Source organism: Canis lupus, chromosome 36, assembly GCF_003254725.2.
Source record: "Canis lupus dingo isolate Sandy chromosome 36, ASM325472v2, whole genome shotgun sequence".
Lineage (NCBI taxonomy): Eukaryota > Metazoa > Chordata > Mammalia > Carnivora > Canidae > Canis > Canis lupus.
The window spans coordinates 22,868,620-22,892,405 of NC_064278.1; the positions used below are offsets into that span (position 1 = coordinate 22,868,620).

Consider the following 23,786-nt stretch of genomic DNA (forward strand, 5'->3'; position numbering starts at 1 on the left):
TGGACTTTCTTCAGAGAGTTAGAACAAATTATTTTAAGATTTGTGTGGAATCAGAAAAGACCCCGAATAGCCAGGGGAATTTTAAAAAAGAAAACCATATCTGGGGGCATCACAATGCCAGATTTCGGGTTGTACTACAAAGCTGTGGTCATCAAGACAGTGTGGTACTGGCACAAAAACAGACACATAGATCAATGGAACAGAATAGAGAACCCAGAAGTGGACCCTCAACTTTATGGTCAACTAATATTCAATAAAGGAGGGAACACTATCCATTGGAAGAAAGACAGTCTCTTCAATAAATTGTGCTGGGAAAATTGGACATCCACATGCAGAAGAATGAAACTAGACCACTCTCTTTCACCATACACAAAGATAAACTCAAAATGGATGAAAGATCTAAATGTGAGAGAAGATTCCATCAAAATCCTAGAGGAGAACACAGGCAACACCCTTTTTGAACTCGGCTACAGTAACTTCTTGCAAGATACATCCACTAAGGCAAAAGAAACAAAAACAAAAATGAACTATTGGGACTTCATCAAGATAAGAAGCTTTTGCACAGCAAAGGATACAGTCAACAAAACTCAAAGACAACCTACAGAATGGGAGAAGATATTTGCAAATGACGTATCAGATAAAGGGCTAGTTTCCAAGATCTATAAAGAACGTATTAAACTCAACAGCAAAGAAACAAACAATCCAATCATGAAATGGGCAAAAGACATGAACAGAAATCTCAGAGGAAGACATACACATGGCCAACAATCACATGAGAAAATGCTCCACATCACTGGCCATCAGGGAAATACAAATCAAAACCACAATGAGATGCCGCCTCACACCAGTGAGAATGGGGAAAATTAACAAGGCAGGAAACCACAAATGTTGGAAAGGATGCGGAGAAAAGGGAACCCTCTTACACTGTTGGTGGGAATGTGAACTGGTGCAGCCACTCTGGAAATCTGTGTGGAGGTTCCTCAAAGAGTTAAAAATAGACCTGCCCTACAGCCCGGCAATTGCACTGTTGGGGATTTACCCCAAAGATAGAGATGCAATGAAATGCCGGGACACCTGCACCCCAATGTTTCTAGCAGCAATGTCCACAATAGCCACACTGTGGAAGGAGCCTCGGTGTCCATCGAAAGATGAATGGATAAAGAAGATGTGGTTTATGCATACAATGGACTATTCCTCAGCCATTAGAAACGACAAATACCCACCATTTGCTTCGATGTGGATGGAACTGGAGGGTATTATGCTGAGTGAAGTAAGTCAATCGGAGAAGGACAAACATTATATGTTCTCATTCATTTGGGGAATATAAATAATAGTGAAAGGGAATATAAGGGAAGGGAGAAGAAACGTGTGGGAAATATCAGAATGGGAGACAGAACATAAAGACTTCTAACTCTGGGAAACGAACTAGGTGTGGTGGAAGGCAAGGAGGGCGGGGGGTGGGGGTGAATGGGTGACAGGCACTGAGGGGGGCATTTGACGGGATGAGCACTGGGTGTTATTCTGTATGTTGGTAAATTGAACACCAATAAAAAATAAATTTATTTAAAAAAAATAGAAAATAGGGATCCCTGGGTGGTGCAGTGGTTTGGCACCTGCCTTTGGCCCAGGGCACGATCCTGGAGACCCGGGATCGAATCCCACATCGGGCTCCCGGTGCATGGAGCCTGCTTCTCCCTCTGCCTATGTCTCTGCCTCTCTCTCTCTCTCTCTCTCTCTCTGTGACTATCATAAATAAATAAAAAAATTAAAAAAATAAAAATAAAAAATAAAAAAATAGAAAATAAATAAAAGGGCATTTTAAATAAAGTTCACAAATAAAAAGTTAACTTTTCATTATATTACATTACCCAAAGTAATATCTAATTTTGAATTTTAAAAAAACTACTCCGTATTTGTTCCAAAGAAGAAAAAAACTTATTGATCTCTAGGTGAAGACAGACACAATTCAGAGTAATTTAAAATTTTACTGTGGTCGGCCATGTATAATAAACATATTGAACTTTTAAGGTGACTTGAACTAATTTAGCTCTGATCCATTCTCTTTGTTCCCATGCAATTCACTATACTTTAGATGGAAGGGGGAATCACTACAATCCCAAACATCAATGACCAGTTACCCTGGAGGCACTAAGCTCCACTACAGTCACTGTTCTTAAAGAAGCTACATAGAAACCATTGTCACAAGGCTATTTTTTAATAAGAATGCCCTTCATAAAAAGCCCGTAACATACTACTAAAATGAACTTGGTTAAAGTAATTCTACAAGGCTAAACGGAAGTGAGGATAAGAATTTTTTAAATCTGAAGCTAAACAATAATCTAAGACACTTAAACGATGATGATATCATAGATATTAATGCAAGTGTTGGATAATGTGTTTGAGAAGTATTAAGACATGGTCTCAACTATTAAGTTGGTTTCATTTTGGGCAGTAGACTTCTAAACAAACAATGTGGTGAGTGTTACCATGGATGTATGTAAAGAGTTCTAGAAGCAGGAAGGAACAAGTTGACTAATATGCCTTAAAAATCTAAAAAGCCTTCTAACAGTAAATATCCCTGAGTCTTGAAGAATAAGCAGTAATCCATCAGGTAGAAAATGAAGAAAGAAGTATTCTAAGTCACAGATTCATGAAACAGCACGATGCATTCAGGAAAGTAAAAAAACCGTTTCTGCATGGGAAAGTTGCAGGATATTAGATTATGTAGGGTTGAATTATGAAGGGTCTCCTACATTATTTCAAGGAGACTGAACATCTGAGAAAACAGGAAATCACTGAGTGTGATTTTTTTGATTAGATAAGTACTTTACAATAATTATTCTTATGTACAACAGACTAGAGAGGATCAAGGCCAGAGGTAAATAAAAGAGATTTTAAATAGAAAATGTTCAGAATTCAGAGACAGCAGAACTTAGACATTTGATCAGGCTATACAAGATTAGGAAGAGTACAGATTTTAGGATAAATCCCAAATTTGGTAGCTGATAGTAATTTCAACCTAGACAGAAAATTAAGAGAGCAAGTATCTGGACATACCAGGTTTGAGGAATGTGTGGAACATCCACCTAGAGATACTAAGTAGGCCAAGTATAATTATGGGTCCAAAGCACAGGACAGGGGTCTGGGTCAGAACCATATATACTTAATCACAATCAAATAAAAGAAAGTCATTCAAGTAGTGAGACTGTGCAGGGAGAACACACAGAGTAAGAGGATCTGGCTTCAAAACCAACCCTGAAAGAGTGCAATTAGCTAGAAGACAAGAAACCAGTGAAGAAAACTGAGAAGAAAGAGATTGCCAGGATCATGAGGGTATTTCCAAAAGACAAGGTCATCAGAAAGTCTCAAGAGAGTTTCAAGAAGTTATATCCAAAGCTATTTAGCATAATCAAGCAATGTGAAGACCAAAAATACTACCTGGATTTTGAACAAGATCAAGCATTATTCCATAGTAATTACAAAGTCACTGGTGACTTCAGTAAGAGCAAGTTCAGTGAAATGGTGAGGGCAGAAGTCAGACTGAGGAGGGCTGAAAAGTAAGTGGGAGGCAGTGAGAAATAATAGTATGATTGTACCTTCATATGACCTTCAAATGACCTGGCTGTTAGAGAGGAGATTCTATGGCTAGAAGGTAAGAAAGGGTTGACAAAGAAAGTATATGCATGTGTGTTTTGTTTTTTAATAAGAGAAATTTAAGCATTTAAATGAGAAGCAGAAATCAGAGTAGAGAATGAGAGAACACAGGGAAGACATAAGGGTGCGTGGCTTATTAAGAACAGGGGTATAGCATCCTTTGTGATTAGAATAAAATAACAAAATGGGTGAGTTTGCATGTGAGCCTAGAAGGAATTTCTGCCTAATGAGTATCTTCTCTGTGATGCAGAGATTGTTTCCATGAGGTTTTGCTGATGACCCTAAAATTTCTAAGTGTGCAAAAATTTCCTACAACTGTGCTACACTGTTTTACTTTCATATATTAATTTAATCCTTTACTTTGTAATGCTTTCCAGTTGCTATTTCAAATTGAATTTTCAAAGAATCCTTTAAATTCCCAGCTCTCCATGAAATAAAGCTAAATAGCCTCTTACCCAGAGTCTGTTGTCTAATCCTTTCAAGCAAATAGGAGTACAATGGGAGTGTGACAATCTGTGAGTTGGAAGTTTAGATGAAGAAACTGATCAATGCAGATAGCACATTTAATAGCAACTCTAAACCAGATGAAAATGGAAGAGCAAAATTCTCCCAAAAAGTGTTTTCTTAAAAGATGAAAGAGTCATACACTATACTGGAGATATGGAATGTGAAGTACTTAGGGAGTAAACTGAAATTTTACCACAGAATAAAAATGGTAAAAGTTCCATTAACTGGACAAATTATCATTATTTGTTAGTACAATTACATACAATAATAATTACATCCACTAAAACCTACTACATACCTACTATATAACAGGTTAGAACTTGTATTTTGTATAGAAAACATCTATCACTTCCTATTTTAATATTATGTTATTTTAACAAAAATCAACATTAACAGTCAAACTTTGCCTTTGTTTCCTAAGCTGCATATCTTCCATCACTCCTTGTATGTGGTCCACATTTTCTTTATTTTCAATGGTTACATCCTTTCCGTAGGCCCAGGATGCCTGATTGGAGATCTGATCCAGAAGTCCTTGACCTTTTTCACGTAAACCTTGTAATCCTACATCTAAAACAAAAGTTCCTAGATTTAATCTCTTAAACAAAGAAAGTGCTTCCCCACCCTCAAGTAAATCCTCTCAGCAGATATTGTACTTGTCTTCCAAGAATGACAGCTTTGTACCTTAAACTACCTTGGGATGGGGTTCTCTGAACACTTTAAGCAATAAACATCTTTATAAATGTGGTGCAAATTGGAGCTTCCTCTCATGCAAAATTCTACCTAAAGAGAATTTCCACTGATGACAATTATTTTTGAAAACTGAAAAAAGAAGAAAGTATGGGAATTTCTATTTGATTAGTAAGATTTTTCAACTTGTTTTGCTGTGCTTTTACGTAGTCCAATTTTTAGGAAAACATGGCAAACATTTTGTTCAAAATAATGTATGAGTTACAAGACTTCAAAGTATTCGAGCAATTTATTATCACTGTGAAAAAGGATGCTGAGTATTTTGAGTTCAGGCATCTTCCAGCTTACACCTAATGAGAAGTAATATTTAGGATAGATTTACAATACTCCAAACCAGACAAGCAAACAAATTTTTTTTCTTTTTTAAACAAGTATGGCTCCAGAAAACTTCTGACACTATGAAATAAATTGCATTTGGCAAATTAAATACAAAATATGTACTATTCCTATCATGTGTTGAAATAACAAAGCTGCAAACAAGTAAAATGCCCATATAAACATGATTTTTCAAACCCATTCTCTCAAATCCTTTTCAATAATTAACTAATTGGCTTCGATCACGTGTCACCATTTTCTACTGAATCTGTCTTAGGTTTCTGCTTCATCACCTCCATTCCCTTCTGCCCTTTTATCCCACCCAGAACAACCCTCACTTCCCATTTGTACATCCACTATCTCCTCTCCAGTCATGACCTAGGGAAATTCACTGTATTTCCTTCCTACTGTAATAAAATGTAAAAGGCCTTGGTGTCAAGTAAAATGGGATCATCCTCTCCTTGGGAGAGTAGGTATCCTTGGCAATATTCCCAGTTTGGAGAAACAAATGCACAGAACCAAACCGACTATTTATTCACAAGGTTAGGATATAGCAACAACAAAAATCATTGCATAAAACACAGTTTGGGGCATACAGGGTTTATCACAGAACACTCCACAGCTAATTACAGCTTATGCATGCACTACAAATAACTGTTCATACTATATGCAAGACATAGCACCTGTAGATATAGCTGGGTAAAAAGGAAGGCTAAAGGCCCAATGAAGGAAGGGTGACTGACCATCAATGAAAAATAAAAATTTTAGCATGTACTACATCCTTCAAGTGAATAAAACCTATTTTACACTAATTTTTTCTGTGTTTCCTATAAATAATTATAATTAGTTCAGTATAAGTTGACTTGTCTAACCACAGTAATGATATTTCTAAAAAAAGAACCCTTATGTTTCAGCATTTTTAAAATCTGCTTACCAACACTTTTCAGCTTCTCTTCAAGCAGTTTTAAAGTCTGCTGAATCGATGCTCCATCAGCTGGTGCTACATCTACGCACAACATCCCTAATAAGCCATCCAACTGCTGAGACAACTAAAGCAGAGGGACACCAAAGAGATAACCCTGATGTAATCAGCATCTAAAGTGTTTAATGATTAATGAGGTTTATATCTAATGAGGTTATCACAATTACACTTGAAAAAAGACTATGCTGTTAAAAGACAAGGACGAATAATTAGAATACATGTTATCTGAAAAGACAGAAAACAGATGCATGCACCAGGAAGACAAAGATTTATATCCAGGTCAGCAGAATGTAAAAAAGTACTGAAACTTCCATTTCAATCTACGTTATAAAGCATAAACAGAGAAACAGTCCAGATGAAATATATCTACTAGGTTGGAAGACTATTTTGACAAAAAAGGCTTAGCATGCAAAATGACTTAAAAATTAAAATTTTTTTAAAAATCAAAGACTTTTATCATCTCCCCACGAGAAAATTATTTTATTCCAGAAAAATAATTAGGAGACATGCAAACCTGCAAAAATTATGTGCAGATAAGTGTTCAGATCATTTGAAGAACAGAAAAGCAATGAGAGTAGACACTTACATCTTGGGCAACACCGTGAAATTCAAGAGCAGCTTGCAAGAGATTTTGTCTAAATTCCAGCTGACTGGCCTGTCGATAGCAAACATCACTAAGTTGTTGCTGCAATGACTTCAGTTCCACAAGGTCTTCCTCATCCCCAGCATTTAGGAGTGCTGCAATTTGCTGATTAAGTTCCACATATACTGCAAACCATTCCTATAACAGACATGTTGTAAATTAAGGATCAAATCGGCTCCCGAAGAACTACATTACATTTTATCATTTCTCCAGATAAGACTCAGTAACATACATGATAATCTTCTTAGGCAAAATTATTAAAGTGAGGATAAGAAGTCCCAACCCCCGGAACTCACTCCTGTCAAGGTCATTATCTATCCTATATCCTCATTCCGGTCATCTAAATATTTCCTTTCCTTTCTCATTCTACCTGAAACCTTTCCACCCTCAGAGAAAACTATTACCAGACCATTTCTTCTCCCTTACTCTCAAAACCCACATCCCCTTTAGAGTGTATGCTGTCAGACAACATCCTTCCAACCTTTCCATTACACACCCACATCCAGAGAGTTTGGCAAAGGTCATGGTCCCCCTCTCTGGGCCAGCCTTCCCACAGACTCCCACCGTAACGCATCCACCCAGCACTCTTAACTCTGTCCCTATTCCCTCCTTACTTCCAACCATCCTGCCCCCACACCACCTCAACTATCTATTCTAACAGATACACATTCTTGTCATAATCATATACTACTATATAGTTCCCCAATCTTAACTTCAAGAATGGCATTCTCTAACCACCAGCTACTGACTCTCCCATTCATACCATTTAGGACACTCAATCCTACAACCCATGAGACTGCCCAATCCAGTGACCGGCTTGTTTTAAGGTCCAGCACTAAAGACTCCCATGTCCTCACTTCTGCCTTGGTCAAGCTATAACCACTTCCCAGAGCATAATCCATGCTCATGCCCCGCTCTCTTCTTTCCATCCAATCCACCTGTCAAGACCTCAGACCTGGTTTCTCTACCTACTGTATACCTACACCAGGGTAACAACATGGCTAGATAATAGCAACTATGCAAATAGCGGTCTTTTTAAAGTTATAGTATATATAAATATATATACTCTATATATCTATATAAAAATATATAAAGTATATATAAGTAACCTCAAATAGGCCTTTAGCAATCCTACATTTCTCTAGAAGGTTTATTTTCCCATTCTCCTGATTATTAGGTTTCTTCACTCCTTAAATCTCCAACTTTCTTTCCCTCTCTCTCTTCATTCTCAGCCAAAAATCTAACTTCTTAATTCACTAGGAAGCAAAGAGAAGAGAACTCTCTCATCTTCTCACTGACACATCTATGACCCTCCCTCTTTCTGCAGACCTGTGCTTTGCCCTCCCTATTAAAATAGTGGATGAACTGTCCCTGCTTCTAAGGCGGTCACTTCACTTGCACTCTCTGTCCTCTGTTCCTACATGAGGCTTTGCTCTTGCACTTATCTTCTCTCTCCCATCAATTCATTCTTTTCAATTGGATTATTTCTACCAGTATACAAATAACTTACAGTATCTTACATTAAAAAACAAGAATACTCTTAAGATGTGTACTTCATATATATACATACATACATATATATATGTTGCTGTATATAAATTAAACTTCAATTAAAAAAAGAAACTCAAGACCAAGACCATCTAATACTCACTCTATCTTCTCATTTCCCAACCCCTCTTAAATCCATTCTAATCAGGATTTTTGTCCTTCCTGCTCTTACCAAATTCTCATTCTTTATCTTACTTGGGGCTCTCAGCTGAGTTTCACAAAGGTGACCACTTTCTCTTTAGAATCCCTTTTTCTCTTCTTTTCTCAGACACAACAGCTCCTCTGCTAGCCCTTCTGCTTCTTGCCCTCTAAATTTAGAGATGACCTGGGGTTCAGTTTTCCAAAAGTTCTTTTCTTCTAAATCAATATTCTTTGGGTTTGGGTGAGTTCATCTAGTCCCATACCTTTACATAACATTTATATGCTGATAATTCCCACATTAATATCCTCACCTTGTCCCCTCTCCTGAACCCGACAGTGATAACCAACCTGCATTTGGATATTAGACATCTAAAATTTAACCTGCCCTCCAAAGCTACTAATTCCATAGCCTCCCAACCTGCTTCTCTCCCAGTCTTCCCAATCTTAAGAATAGCTAAGGCCAAACACCTGATTCCTCCAAGAGCAAGTCTTGCTGGCTCAACCTCAGGATCCTGACAACTTCTCATTACAACTGCTGCCTCCATTCTATTAGTCTCCTGTCTTCCTATTTCGTTGTTTGGCCCTACTCCTTATTCTCCATATGGTAGCCAGTGATCTTTTAAAAACATAAATCAGTTCTCTGCCCAAAAACCCCTCCAATGATTTCACATAACATTTAAATAAATGTCAAGTTCCCTGTTGTGGGCTTAGCAGACATTTGGCCTGACTCCCCCAGAAACACAGTTTTGTGTGACTCCTTGCCTTGCTCACTGCACTGCAACATAGCAACATACCTGCTAGTTCTTTACCATGGCGAGTAAGTTTCTGCCTACAGCGGTTTTACTTCTGTGTCCTCAATCTGAACTGCCTTTTGCTTGAATTCCTCCTTCCTATCATTTCAAGGTTTCTGACTGATGTGATCTCCTCAGAGATGCCTTTCCTAAAAGCCTTGCCTCACCTGCTCCCCATTCCCTTTTTCCCAATATGAAGTTCCATTTTATAAGCTAGTGCTACATACCCAAGAGTCTAGAACATCACATGAATTTAGCATGTGCTCAATTAATATGCACTGAATGAACATATAAAACACTTTATATTAGACACTGTAGATTAGCTGACATTAAATTAAGCAGGTAACAGGTACTGCTCTAAAGGTGGTCTGTGCCCTGTACCTAAAACTTGGGCTTCTCTAATTTGTCATACTGTTTTATTGCTTGAACTACTATGAAATCTTTTAATATTATTATATAGATAATGTAGTCAGATGTAGCAAAAAGAATAATGGGTTTGAAAGATGGACTCAAGGTCGGTCTTTGCTCCTTACAAAGGGTATGATCTTCATTAAGTCACTTATCTCTCAGAACCAGTTTCTTTCTTTATAGCAATGATTTTTCAACTGGGGGTTATTTTGCTTCATAGAGAACATTTTGCAATATCCAAAAACATTTTTGGCTGTCACAACTGAGAGGGTGCAATGCTAATGCATTTAGTGGGGAGAGGCCAGTGATGCAGCTAAATTACCCTATAATGCAAAAGGACAGCCCCTACAACAAAGATCTATCTGGCCCAAAGTGTCAACAGAACCAATGTTGAAAACCCTGTTCCATACAACAGTGATAATATTATCTGTCTTACCTATCTTATTGGTTATTATATAAATTTAATCACATAACACTGTGTGTAGGGATCCCTGGGTGGCGCAGCGGTTTGGCGCCTGCCTTTGGCCCAAGACGAGATCCTGGAGACCCGGGATCGAATCCCACATCGGGCTCCCGGTGCATGGAGCCTGCTTCTCCCTCTGCCTGTGTCTCTGCCTCTCTCTCTCTCTCTGTGACTATCATGAATAAATAAATAAAATCTTTAAAAAAAAAAAAAAAAAACACTGTGTGTAAAATACTTTTGAAACCACATAGTGATCATAAAAATTAATGGAGGTGGATTTAAAGCAGAAAATACTACTTGAGAAAAATATCATAGTAGTGTTCTAAAACATAAAGGCATCTGGGCACTTGGGTGGCTCAGTTGATTAAGCATCTGCCTTCAGCTCAGATCATTTGCATGGGGCTCCTTGCTCAGCAGGGAGCCTTGCTTCTCCTTCTCCCTGCCACCCCTCCCCCCACTTATGCTCTAATAAATAAAATCTTTAAAGATAAAAAATAAATAAAATAGAAAGGGATCCCCCAGTCTTCTCTATAGTACTTGTAAATTTAGCTAATGCTCTAAACAAATAGATCCAATTCTTTGAAGAAGTAACAGTAATGATTCAGAAAAAAAGAGTAAACTAAAAATTAACATCCTGGGTTAGTATGTCTTAAGAGTGAGAACTATCTATGTGATATTACCAGGGGTGCTTACTAAAAATACATAAGCTTCACCCCTGACCTATTAAATCAGTCTGTTGGCTCTGCCAACAGTCAGTTTAACAATCACTTCAGGTGACTCCTCCTTAGGACCACTAAGGTTTAAGGACAATCATCCTGGAGTTGATTTTTTTCCTAGTCTGAACTTGTAAAATAAAGGCCAATGTAACCAGAACAAGGATGCAAACAATTTAAGAACTAATATTTTTCTTGAAATTAGCACCTGAAATTAAAGATGCTCACATTAGGAACTGACGTTATCCTAAAGAAATAATCAGTTTCACTGGGATGTAAGGAAAAAAAAAATCTGGTGTGCAGAGACTCTTTTTCCTCTTTCTCTCCCTCTTTCTCTTTTCAAGTTAATCACATGTTTCTTCCCAGGAAATAGGAGAATATAAAATTTATAGAACCTTAGGCAGACAGGCTGCATTCAGTTCAGTTTGGGCATCCTCTGGCCTACCTTTTATGGACATTTAACTGCACAGAAAAAAAAAAATCAATTCCAAGATATGTAATTTAGATTTAGATGGTTGGTAAGAAATGAGCTTGAATGCTCATATATTAGGACAGAGGTAGTCATCAGGATTGACAGTGGAATTATGGGGGAGTTGGTGGTAATGCACAGCTGGTGAAATAATGGCTATTTATACTTACACCAAGAAATAGGAATCCCAGTCTAGGAGGAAAGAAACACTGCCAGCTCACTTAAGGCTAATATGTTCGGGAGAGATGAGTGTTGGCTCTTCATGTGTATCTGTTTTGCTGCTTACTATTAGGCACGACACAACAGTGTTCTCTTTGAAGACCAAAAGTCAGCATTGTGAGATGGGAGATACAAACAGAATGCTACAGCTTCAGAAATTTATACTTCTACACATTCTTATGAGGTGCTTTTCCTAACAGTCACCTACCTCAAACAAAAAGATAAAATATGATTATCAAACTAAAACAATTTAAAATGTATTTTATTTTATTTTTTTTTAATTTTTAATTTATTTATTTATGATAGTCACACAGAGAGAGAGAGAGAGGCAGAGACATAGGCAGAGGGAGAAGCAGGCTCCATGCACCGGGAGCCTGACATGGGATTTGATCCCAGGTCTCCAGGATCGTGCCCTGGGCCAAAGGCAGGTGCCAAACCACTGCACCACCCAGGGATCCCTAAAATGTATTTTAAATTACTATAATCATTTTCTTATACCTTAATATTTTTTGTTGTGCTTACCTCATATTAAAAAAATAAACTTCCTATTGACATTTCTTGAAAAAGAACTACATATTAGTAAGATTTTCATTTTCTGTATATTAATACTAAATAAATTCTAATAAATTTAGATTTATTTTTAGCTTTATAAATTATGCTTTTATGAAGAATCTAAAATGCAATATTTGACAGTGATTTAATAAAAATGGTATGTTAATTTCTACCCTTATTAAGCAATCAATATGCTAGAAATTTGTCCTAATTTCATTAAGACCTGAAGAATTCCAATATATGCTTTAACGTGTTGGCTCTTATTTACAAAGAGAAAAGAAAGCTTTTAATAACATATTAGAACATCATAAGCTAATATACTTATCCTGCATCAAACCACCTATTCTCAAGGTGACAGCGTAGTGCCACCTATTGGTTAAAACAATGCAATTCTCATTTGTAAACCCAGAATGAAAAATTTCAAACTATTCAAAAGTGGAAAGAACAGTATAATGAACTCCATGTGCCATCCATCTTCAATAACTATCAACTCGTGGCCAATCCTGTTTCTTCTATACTCTCACCCAATTTGTGCCACCTCCCAATTTTGACACTGAATATCATACATCATTTAGAGAAACGATATTCATAGTAAGTCATCAATGTTTCTTTTCTTTGAGCACCATTCTTTGAACGTAAACATCAATATATGTGGTGCGTGTGTCCTCAAGTATTAAGAGTACAGGAATGAAAAAAAAGAACTATCTTAAGCATATCCATGAAAATTTAGTAGCTTTCTCTGAGAGTGAGCTAGTAAGCAAGTAAGACAGAGAGAGAGACATAGAAAGGGGGAGAGAAAGAGAAATAGAGAGGAAAAAGAATTTCATGACTATAAAGAGATAGATGTTTCAACCTAGCCCAACTACCCATTGATCGAAAAGTGTTCTCTCCCAGTTTGTTCATGTATAAAAATAAGGTGATGGTTTTAGAAGAAATCTAGAAGATCCTTTCCAATTCAAAAAGTTCTGACATTTTATTCTGATTTCACAATAGAAGTAAATTTAAACACACGGAGCTATCCATAAGCTATTGGTTTCTTTAAAATGATTTTCAAACTTTATAAAAATACAAAACAAAAACTTAAACATAATCTCTATATATATCATTTGTAACTTCTTCCATACTATATCCATTATAAAATGTGCTTTTCAATTTCTTTTATGAACTTCTTTATAACAGGTATACAATCCAACTTCTAAGTATAATTATTCCTCTTGACATCTTTAAAAATAATAAAATATAGATAAATCCCACCTTTGGGACCCTCATGCGTCATATACCTTTACCGAACGGACTTCGGGGGGTACTTTCATAACTAATTCCTCTAGATGAAGTCTAGAATGTTCCACAGCAAATACTGTTTTTAAGAATCAAAAAGGGGGGATCCCTGGGTGGTGCAGCGGTTTGGCGCCTGCCTTTGGCCCAGGGCGCGATTCTGGAGACCCGGGATCAAATCCCACATCGGGCTCCCGGTGCATGGAGCCTGCTTCTCCCTCTGCCTGTGTCTCTGCCTCTCTCTCTTTCTCTCTGTGTGACTATCATAAATAAATAAAAATTTAATAAAAAAAATTAAAAAAAAAAAAGAACCAAAAAGGGGGACAAATCATAGGATATAGTTATACTGTAGTGACATGCTCCAGAATAATCCACAGGGTTTAAATAAGCCAAAGTCAATATCAAAAATATCAATAGAATTAAATTATTTAAGAAGTACCAAGAGGGGTGCCTGGGTGGCTCAGCCAAGCTTTGACTCTTGATTTCAGCTCAGGTCACAATCTCAGGGTGGCGAGATGGAGCCCTGCTTGCAGCTCCACGCTAGGCATGGAGCCTGCTTAAGATTCTTTCTCCCTCTACCTTCCTCCTCCCCTCTCCCTCCCCAGCAATCAATTTCTTACAAGTACTAATCAGACCAGACAATATATACACTATCTTTATATAATTCCAAATCCAAATCTTGTGATACCTCTTCTATATTATTCTCTCAGCTAGATTACAGTGCATATTTTTATCTGCCAATATTGCAGATTATTAAAGCTGATTTGGGAATATTATAAAGAAAACAATATAAGGAACTAAACAGAATGATAAATATTAAATAGGAAAATAGTAATGTTAGATATTGTTAAATATATCTTTAGTAAAAAAACAAATGATACTTGGTCAACAATTCAAATTTATTCCTGAGAAAAGTATATTCAACATTTATTTTTAATGTCATTTAGTTAAAATATATATTTGTTAATACTATCCAACTTCTAATTACCACTTCAACTAGGGAAGTTGAAAAGGAAAGAAAAAAATTAGATGTTCAGATAATCCATTAATCTCATCCGGGCAGAGTTTAAAGTTACAATTAATCAATTTTTAAGTTCTCTATTATTGTGCATTTAGATCCTAGTGATCAGGATGCATGTTATAGTCATCCCTGAATACATGATCTTTTTTCCCAATTAACACATTAATCCAATCAGTGTCTTCTGATCACTTGGATTTGGTTTTCTTGGAGGGGAAGACTGGCTTCTTTTATTACTTATTTAGAGGAAAGGTGTTCTATTCTTCATATTATACGCAAGGTTGAATGCTGTGTGTGTGCATGTAAACTCATCAATTTTTTAAGACATAATTTAAAGAGGTAGAAATTAATGAATTTCAAGTTTATTTTTCCACTTTTCTAGTCAACTTATTTAAATTACTACAAGAAATAATATGACTTGGGGGAGAAAAGGGGTGAACTAATTGATCCACAAAGTGGATGATCACTTTCTAAATAATGAAGAGTTAACTATAACAAAGTAAGAGCTTAACATATATCAATTTTCTCCATACACAAGTTAAACTCTCTTGAACAATTATCTATTATCTGCCTATACTAATTCTATTCTAATTTTAGAACTATGATTTAACATCCCCTTCAGTTACAAACAGAAGCCCTTAAATGCACAAAGGATGGAAAGTTTTCCTGCACCCTTTGCACTCACACTCCATCAGTTGTGATTAATGCAACAAATGTGGAATTACTTACTCTCAGGCATAAATTGTACCATACATTCCCTAATAAAGCAGGGACGTCCCAGGTCTTCCTCTGAGGATTTAAGGATCATAATTTCTGTCTCAGAACAACAGACAATGGTTCTGTTTTTGTACTATCACTCTTTATTCTGTCATTGTAATTTGTAAAATTTCACATGAATTTTGTTTCTATAAAAATATATAATTAAACTGTATTGGAACCAAAAGCAAAACAAAACATACAAACTAAGTGGTCAAATACACTTTACGGCCTCTAAATATTAAATGTACTATCTTTGTATCTCTATAAAAAAGTTTATAGCAACTGGACCCTCAGTACCACACACGCTACTAATTATGCACAGTAGTAACAGCACTGAAACTTGCAGAGGAAAAGCACTCACACTGTGCTGGCTCTCAATTTCTTCGTGTTTCTGCTGTAGGGCCTGGGAGGCCCGGATGGAGTCTCCAATCCCCCACTGGGCTCGAAGTTGTTCTGATCCAGGCCCCTCAAGCCAGTTCACAACCTATAAATGAAAGTTGAGACAAAATCTTAAAATAATCAAAAGCTTTTCAAACATTCCATTTTTTTCCTCCCAAAGCTCTTCAGCTATTTTTAAATTCTTTAAATTCCATTGTAAAGGCAGTAAATGATTCTTTTAGAACTATGTGGCTATAATCTGACTTTTCTGAAACCAAAATTGAAAGAAGGTACACTGTAGCACCTTAGGCTTTCAGCTCTCTGATCATCTGCCAGGCTAAAAGAAATATGGAATGTTTCCATAAAAGAGGATTAAAAATTAACTTATGATGATAAGAAAATAAGAGAACTATAGGATTTTGAGTTGGAATGGACATTAGAAATGACATTGGTCAAATTTCTTATCTAACACTTAAGGAAATTGAATTTCAGAGATTAACTGACTTGCCCAAGGTAATATAATCCATTATTAAAAACCCAGAACTAAAAGCCATGTATCCAGACTCATAGCCAAATGTTCTTCTCAAAGTACTGATAAAACTAAATGAATTAAGTAAATTAATAATACAAAGTTAAAATGTTATTTTTCGTCACTCTGAAAATGACAAACTGCAGAATTATACTACTACATTACCCTTCTATGGGTCTTAGGATGAAATAAACATGCAGACCCACAGACCATCGGAAGTCCCACTGGCACCACTCAGTAGGATATAAAGTGAGGAACTACAGTTTGCCAGGCATTTTTCTTCTGCTAAGTCCCTATATGGGACAGATTTGAGGGACACTCTGGCATCAAAACCCCACAGCCCACACTGCTCATGCACACTATAAAAGTTCTCAATTCAAGGATGCTCAAAGTTGTGCCTTCCATCAAATATTAATAGTTCTCCCACTCTTGATCCAGAGTAATTTTTACTATAAAAGCAATAGTTAACATTCCAAGTTTTAGAGGTTACAGAACTAGACAGTTACGCAAAGATCAAAGTCTCATGCAGGAAGAGTTCTGTTAAACTCTTTACCCACAAACATACACATACACACGTACACACACACACACACACACACTTACTACATGCACACAGTGAAGTAAGTTTTTTTTAAAGATTTTATTTATTTATTCATGAGAGACACAGAGAGAGAGAGAGAGAGAGAGAGAGAGGCAGAGACACAGGCAGAGGGAGAAGCAGGCTCCATGCAGGGAGCCCAACGTGGGACTCAATCCCGGGTCTCCAGGATCACATCCCGGGCCGAAGGTGGCACTAAACTGCCGAGCCACCCAGGCTGCCCCACAGTGAAGTAATTTTAACAGAAAAAATACTATCAAGTTTTACCTGTTACTAAATTAAAATAAGAAATTCAATAGCAGATGCACGGTTATGCCCTAAATGTAAACTTAGGGTAGTTCCTAAGAAGTGAATGAGGGTGTCTCCATAGCATAATATTACAGACCCAGGGGACAGACAGGCTTATCTTAGAACTTTATAACAAAGTATTACAGATATACTGCATTCATCAATGTTTTACAGTTTTCAGAGTATAGGTCTTTTACCTCTTTGGTTAAGTTTATTCCTAGGTATTTTGTTTCTGGTGCAACTGTAATGGAATTGTAGTCTTAATTTCACTTTATGCTTCTTCATTGTTGTGTATAGGAATACGACAGATTTCTGTAGGCTGATTTTGTATCCTGCAACTTTACTGAATTCATTTAACAGTTCTAGTAGTTTTTCAGGGGAATCCTTAGGGTTTTCTACATATAGTATCATGTTATCTGCAAATAGTGAGAATTTTACTTCTTCCTTAACTCGGACGCCTTTCATTTCTTTTTCCTGACAAAGTACAACATTCATTTATGATAAAAATCCTCAACGAAGTAATGAGAAAGGCCACATATAAAAAAAAACCTACAACCAAAATTATACTCAGTGGAAAAACTGAGAGATTTTCCCTTAAGGTCAGGAACCAGACAAGGATGTGACTCTGAATACTTTTTTTTTTTTTTAATTTTTATTTATTCATGATAGTAACAGAGAGAGAGAGGCAGAGACACAGGCAGAGGGAGAAGCAGGCTCCATGCACCGGCAGCCCGACGTGGGACTCGATCCCGGGTCTCCAGGATCGCGCCCTGGGCCAAAGGCAGGCGCCAAACCGCTGCGCCACCCAGGGATCCCGACTCTGAATACTTTTATTCAACATAGTACTGGTAGTCTTAGCCAACATAGTTTTGGTGTTGTACTTTGTCAAATGCTTTCTCTGTATCTACTGAAATGATCATATAGTTTTTATCCTTTCTCTCATTGATGTGTCCACTCTTTATAGTTTGTCTCACATCTGCATTTTTATAGTAAGATCCCTGAGTTTCTTAAGGAAGTCCCTTAGTGTTTTATTCAACATTTTCTCAAATGGAAATAAAAATGGGGCTCCTGGGTGGTTCAGTAGGTTAAGTGTCTGGCTTGGGTTCAGGTTGTGATCTCAGGGTCCTGGGAGCAAGCCCCATGTTAGGAATCCCTGCTCAGTAGGGAGCCTACTTCTCCCTCTCCCTGTGCCCCTCCCCCTACTCGTGCTCACGCGCTCTCTCTAATAAATAAAATCTTTGAAAAAAATGAAAAAATGGAAACAAAAAGTATAAATTTTAAAGAAGCTTATGTAAACATTTTGAAACCATTTTCCATTTCTTTTGTTTTTTTTTTTTAAGATTTTATTTATTCATTAGAGACAGAGAGAGACAGAGAAAGAGGCAGAGACACAGACAGAGGGAGAAGCAGGCTCCATGCAGGGAGCCTGATGTGGGACTCGATCCCAGGACTCCAGGATACTTAACCAACTGTGCCAACCAGGCACCCTAGCTTTTAAGTATTTTAAACAAGATAATTACTTCACTAGAAATACCTAATTCTAAAACTAAGAGTGGAATGAAAGCATCTCAAAAGTGTTTAAGTAATTAAATATGTGTTATATGTTACTTTTTAAAAACTAAAATATTATTTAAACATTTAAGCTTTGATTTTAGAATATTCTACAAACAAAATAAGCAAGTTAATATAAATCATGATACCTGGGGAAAAACAACTCATTAGCATTGAACTTTCAAAGAGTCATAAATTTAAAAGTAAATTTTCAATAAAGCGAAGACATACTCTTGGTGAAAATAAAATCAGTTTCATAGTCAAGTACACATATAGTTAATGCATGCTGAAAGTAACTTTCCTTAGTGTGCAATATCAGTAATGTAGACACAGTAAATGTATGACTATTTCTAATAAAAATGATGCAAACTGAGGCTGATGCCCCAGTAAGCAAGTCTATTTAAATGCATTAATGATGGTAGTTTGCCAAACTAGGCTATAAAACTTCATTTTAATCAGGACATCTTGCTCAATCTGAATGTTAACTTACTGCAAAAGCAGTTTCATGCCCAATCCATACCAATGTGACCCGCTCAAATGGTTATTTATATGCAAAGTATAACCTTGGAGATCGCTCTTAAAATCTACCATGAAAATATTTGCAGAGGTCAAAAATGCATGATGTAACTATACAACATTCTTTGTATTAGAAATTAGCCAGGCTAATTTCTAAAGACTTATGAAAGTATATCTGGAAGAATGTGGGGTCAAACCAGGCAGAAGAACATGTTAAGCAAATGTCAAGCACTTGACCTGAAGAAAGAATTGGGGAAACAAGGAGCGTAGCCTTGAGCTGTATACTTATGCAACTCAGAATGTATCCTGTTTTGCATCTATATGATTCCTTTCTACAAAGGAAGAAAAGCACATGGATGATTCTAGAAATAACATTTGCAATGCTGGTTGTAATTACTGCCAGAGTAAATAATAACAACACAATTTTTCAGTCAAGTGGCATCCTCTCCTACCTAGAAGCACATGAAAATCTAATTTTTAAATGCAGCAGTAGCAGCAGCATAGAGAACCTCTACATACCACATGAACTCTAACGCCATTGATTTAAAACTGTGGGGAATAAATGATAATTTTAATGGTTATTACTTATCATATAGTTTATCTATTAGAGCTATTGATTTTTTTTTTTTTTTTTTTAAGATTTGTTTGAGGGAAAGAGAAAAATGCCAGCAGGGGGAGAGGAAGGAGAATCTTCAAGCAGAATCCTTGTTGAGCACTAAGATCATAATCTGAGCCAAAATCAAGAGTCAGATGCTCAATGAACTGAGTCACCCAGGTACCCCTGATTTCTCTTTTATTATGGTTTCAGTGATAAGACAGTAAAAAAGAAACCTGGAAAGATTCAGTATTTACTAATTTACTATAAGCCATGATAATCAACTTTATGATTATCTTTACATAAACAAAAATTGTTTTCATTTGCCCCAAATTTGCAAGACTGAAGACAGTGCGGTTTATGCTCTGTGGATGCTAACATGATCGATACACATTACTAAATAGCTAAATTTAAGTAATCATTCTAGTAAGGGAAATAGATCTATGCCTAAAATGAGACCTTTGTAAAAGAGAGAACAGGAACCATTACAGGATGATTAATGTTCTAACCCACTAATGTGTAACACTCAAGGACAATCAATTATAATAAGGGTCATCTGTTCTTTTTATTAATTTTTTTCTAAAGATTTTATTTATTTGAAAGAAAGCATGCATGAGGGAGAACAAGAGTGAGCATGAGCAGCGGGAGGGGCAAAGAGACAGGGAGAAGCAGATTCCCCACTGAGCAGAGAGCCCCAGGACTCCAAGATCATGACCTGAGCTGAAGGAAGACACTTAACCTACTGAGTCACCCAAGCGTCCCCAGGCTATTTGTTTTTAACAATAATCTCATTACCTATTATCACTATCATAAATACCATCATTATCATCTCCCTTCTCTAGTTTCTTTATTCAAGTAAGCTGGTCCATCATTTAAAAAATGCATTTGCCAATACATTAACTCCTTTGCCACTCTTTTTTTCTTTTTATTATACTCACTGATCCCATGTAGAAAGGCATAAATGCTGGATGAATCCCATCACCCACATTCTTTTTACCCGCACCTCAAACATCCAGCCATGAATTGATAAAGTCACACAACAAGCCAGAAAGTCTCCAGCATAAATCCAAGATCAACATTACCAAAAAATACAGCTACGTTTTCAATCCCCACCAAGAAAACTGAATCTTCTCTACTTTCATTTTAACTTTATCCTCTTCAATCACTACCACTCACCCCACCTTCAAACCTGGACCACTAAGCAGATGACCTTTTCTCTTACTTTACAGAAAAAAAGAACATTTCACATAGGAACCCCTTCCTCTTCATGTCTGACTTACACACGGAAGCACCTTTGGATACATCCTACCCACTATTCCTATTACGGAGTTCTCTCTATTCCATTCTCATCTCATGTTAATCAACAATACCCTCTGGAATCCATTTACTTCTACATTGTCAGGAACTTGACAGTATTAACTATCCATCCTCTCCTGTATATTCAATCCCTCCTTCCAAATAGATACTTCCCACTGGGCTTTAAACCTCTTACAGTTTTCCCTGTTACTTTAAAAAGAAAAACAAACAAACAAAAAATTATACCTGACCCCTGTTGCGGGCTGAGTTGTTTCCCCCCACCCAAATCCATATGTTGAAGTGCTAACCCTCAGTACTTCAGAATGTAGTCCTATTTACCTGAAGATAGTCTTTAAAGAGGCAATTAAACTAAGGTTGAAAATTTAAAAAATAAATGAGATTGTTGGAGTAGGCCCTAATCTGCCTCGTGTTCTGAAAAGGAGAGGAAATTTGGACATAGACAGGTACAAAGGAAAATAATGTAAAGATACAGAAAGAATATAGGGGTATCAGAAGCAAGAATCTGTTCCAGATTCTTCCATCACTGCCTTCAGAAGGAATTAAGCCTGCTAATACCTTGATCTTAGACTTTTAGCCTTTAGAACCACAGAAAAATCAGTTTCTATTGTTGAAGCCACCCAGGCTGTGGTACTTCATTATAGCAGCCTTGGCAAACTAATATGGGCAAAAGATGCAGAGAAAGGGAGAACCCTCTTACACTACTGGTGGGAATGCAAACTGGTGTAGCCACTCTGGAGAACAGTATGGAGGTTCTTCAAAATATTAAAAATAGAACTACCCTATGATCCAGCAATCGCCCTACTAGGTATTTACCCAAAGAATACGAACATAGTAATCTGAAGGGTTACAGGCACTCCAATGTTTACAGCAGCTGTATCATCAAACTATGAAGAGAACCCAAATATCCACTGACAGATGAATGGATAAAGAAGATGTGGTACAGGGGCATCCTGAGTGGCTCAGTTGGTTAAACATCTGCCTCTGGTTCAGGTCATGATCCCAGGGCCCTGGGATAGAGCCTCACGTAGGGCTCCTTGCTCTGTGGGGAGCCTGCTTCTTCCTCTTCCTCTGCTCCTCCCCCTGACTCGTGCTCTCTAAGTAAGTAAAATCTTAAAAAAAAAAAAAAAAAAAGTGATATATATTATCAGCCATCAAATATTACTCAGCCATCAAAAAGAATGAAAGCGTGCCATTTGCAATAGCATGGATAGAGCCAGAGTGTATCACACTAAGTGAAGTAAAAGTCAGTGGAGAAAGACAAATATCATATGATCTCACTCATAGGTGGAATTTAAGAAACAAAACAGATAAACATATGGGAAGGGGGAAGTGAAAAAAAAGGAGAGAGGGAAACAAGCCATAAGAGCCTCTTAATGATAAAGAACAAACTGAGGGTTGATGGAAGGAGGTGGGTAGAGGATGGGCTCAATGGGTGATGGGTATTAAAGAAGACACTTGTGATGAGCACTGGATGTTGTATATTAGTGATGAATCACTGAATTCTACTCCAGAAACCAATATTGCACTGTATATTCTGTATATTAACTACCTAAAATTAAGATTTAAAAAAATTCAATATGTCTAAAACCAAACTCATGATTTTCCATACCCTTTTCCGCCCACACCTAAACCCAAATCCTGTCCAGTGTTCCCTTAACTATAAGACCGTAAGACCACCCCCCAAGCCTTGCAAGTTGGAGAAATGATTCATCTCTGACATCTTCTTCTTACCCTTATTCTCACCACTTTCCTTCTTAGGACTTGGCACAATTGCAATTCTACAACTATTTGTGTAAGTATGCAATTATGAACCATAAAAGGGGGGATGCTGTCTATTTTAACTACTTTTACTTACCATTATATTCTACCTAGCACGAAGTCACACTATTGTAGACATTCATTTTTTGAATGAGTGAGCAAATAATAGATACTATTTAAAGAAAATTCATCATATGCTAAGTACTAAATATTTTATAAACATCATCTTCTTTAATCCTTGTAGCAGCCCTTTTAAGCGGGTATTATTATTTTTCTTGTTATCCTCAGTTTACTAAGGAGGAAGCAAGGGCACTGAGAAGTTACACTTCCTTCCCAAGAGTTAACAACTTGAAAGTATTAGAAAAAGGTGGACTAGATCACATGAAATGGCTTATATACCACTATGCTATATTCTATATTTACAGTTTTCAAAGATACTCTCAAGCTACTTGGCTGAAGCTTACCTGGGTTTTAATACTATCTATAATATATCACAGAGAGAAAGTTATCTACAATAGCATATGCTTGGAAATCTTCATTTTATATGTGGCCATCATGAAAAAGATTAAATCTTTTGCTTGGAATTCAACATCTTCCATGATCCAACTCCTTCTTTCCTTTCAACCCCTTTCACTCTAACACCCTGATATTCTGGTCAGAGGCCATCAAACTACTGCCTACAGGCCAATTCTGACTACCTACTATTTTTGCAAACAAAATTTTATTTTGGCACAGTCACACACATTTGTTTACATGATGTCTACACACTACAACAGCAGAGTTTAACTGCCATAACTGCAAGAACTATACAGTCCACAAAGCCTAAACATTTACTATTTGGCCCTTTATAGGAAAAGTTTGCCAACAATGGGACCAGACATACAGACAAGAGCCTAGTACAATGGAAATGAATATAACAGAAATCATTAATCAGTACTGGGTTCTTTCAACAAACCTCTCAAAAGAGGTCTTATTACCCTTGTTTCAGTTAATGAAAGAAGGAAGGAAGGGGAAAGAAAGAGAGAGATGTTTAAAAAAAAAAAAAAAAGGAA

The 23,786-nt window shown here is 36.8% G+C and overlaps 1 protein-coding gene across 2 annotated transcripts in view; it reads right to left on the reverse strand.

The window, feature by feature from the left end:
* Positions 1-23,786, reverse strand: part of SESTD1 (SEC14 and spectrin domain containing 1) — a 142,567-nt gene that overhangs the window by 25,199 nt on the left and 93,582 nt on the right. For both annotated transcript variants that reach the window (XM_025460349.3, XM_025460350.3), the window contains exons 10-13: positions 15,566-15,688; positions 6,792-6,986; positions 6,158-6,272; positions 4,569-4,728 (exon numbers count right to left, since the gene is read on the reverse strand). In XM_025460349.3, coding sequence (XP_025316134.1) covers positions 4,569-4,728; positions 6,158-6,272; positions 6,792-6,986; positions 15,566-15,688 — 593 coding nt within the window. The remainder of the gene's footprint in view (positions 1-4,568; positions 4,729-6,157; positions 6,273-6,791; positions 6,987-15,565; positions 15,689-23,786) is intronic.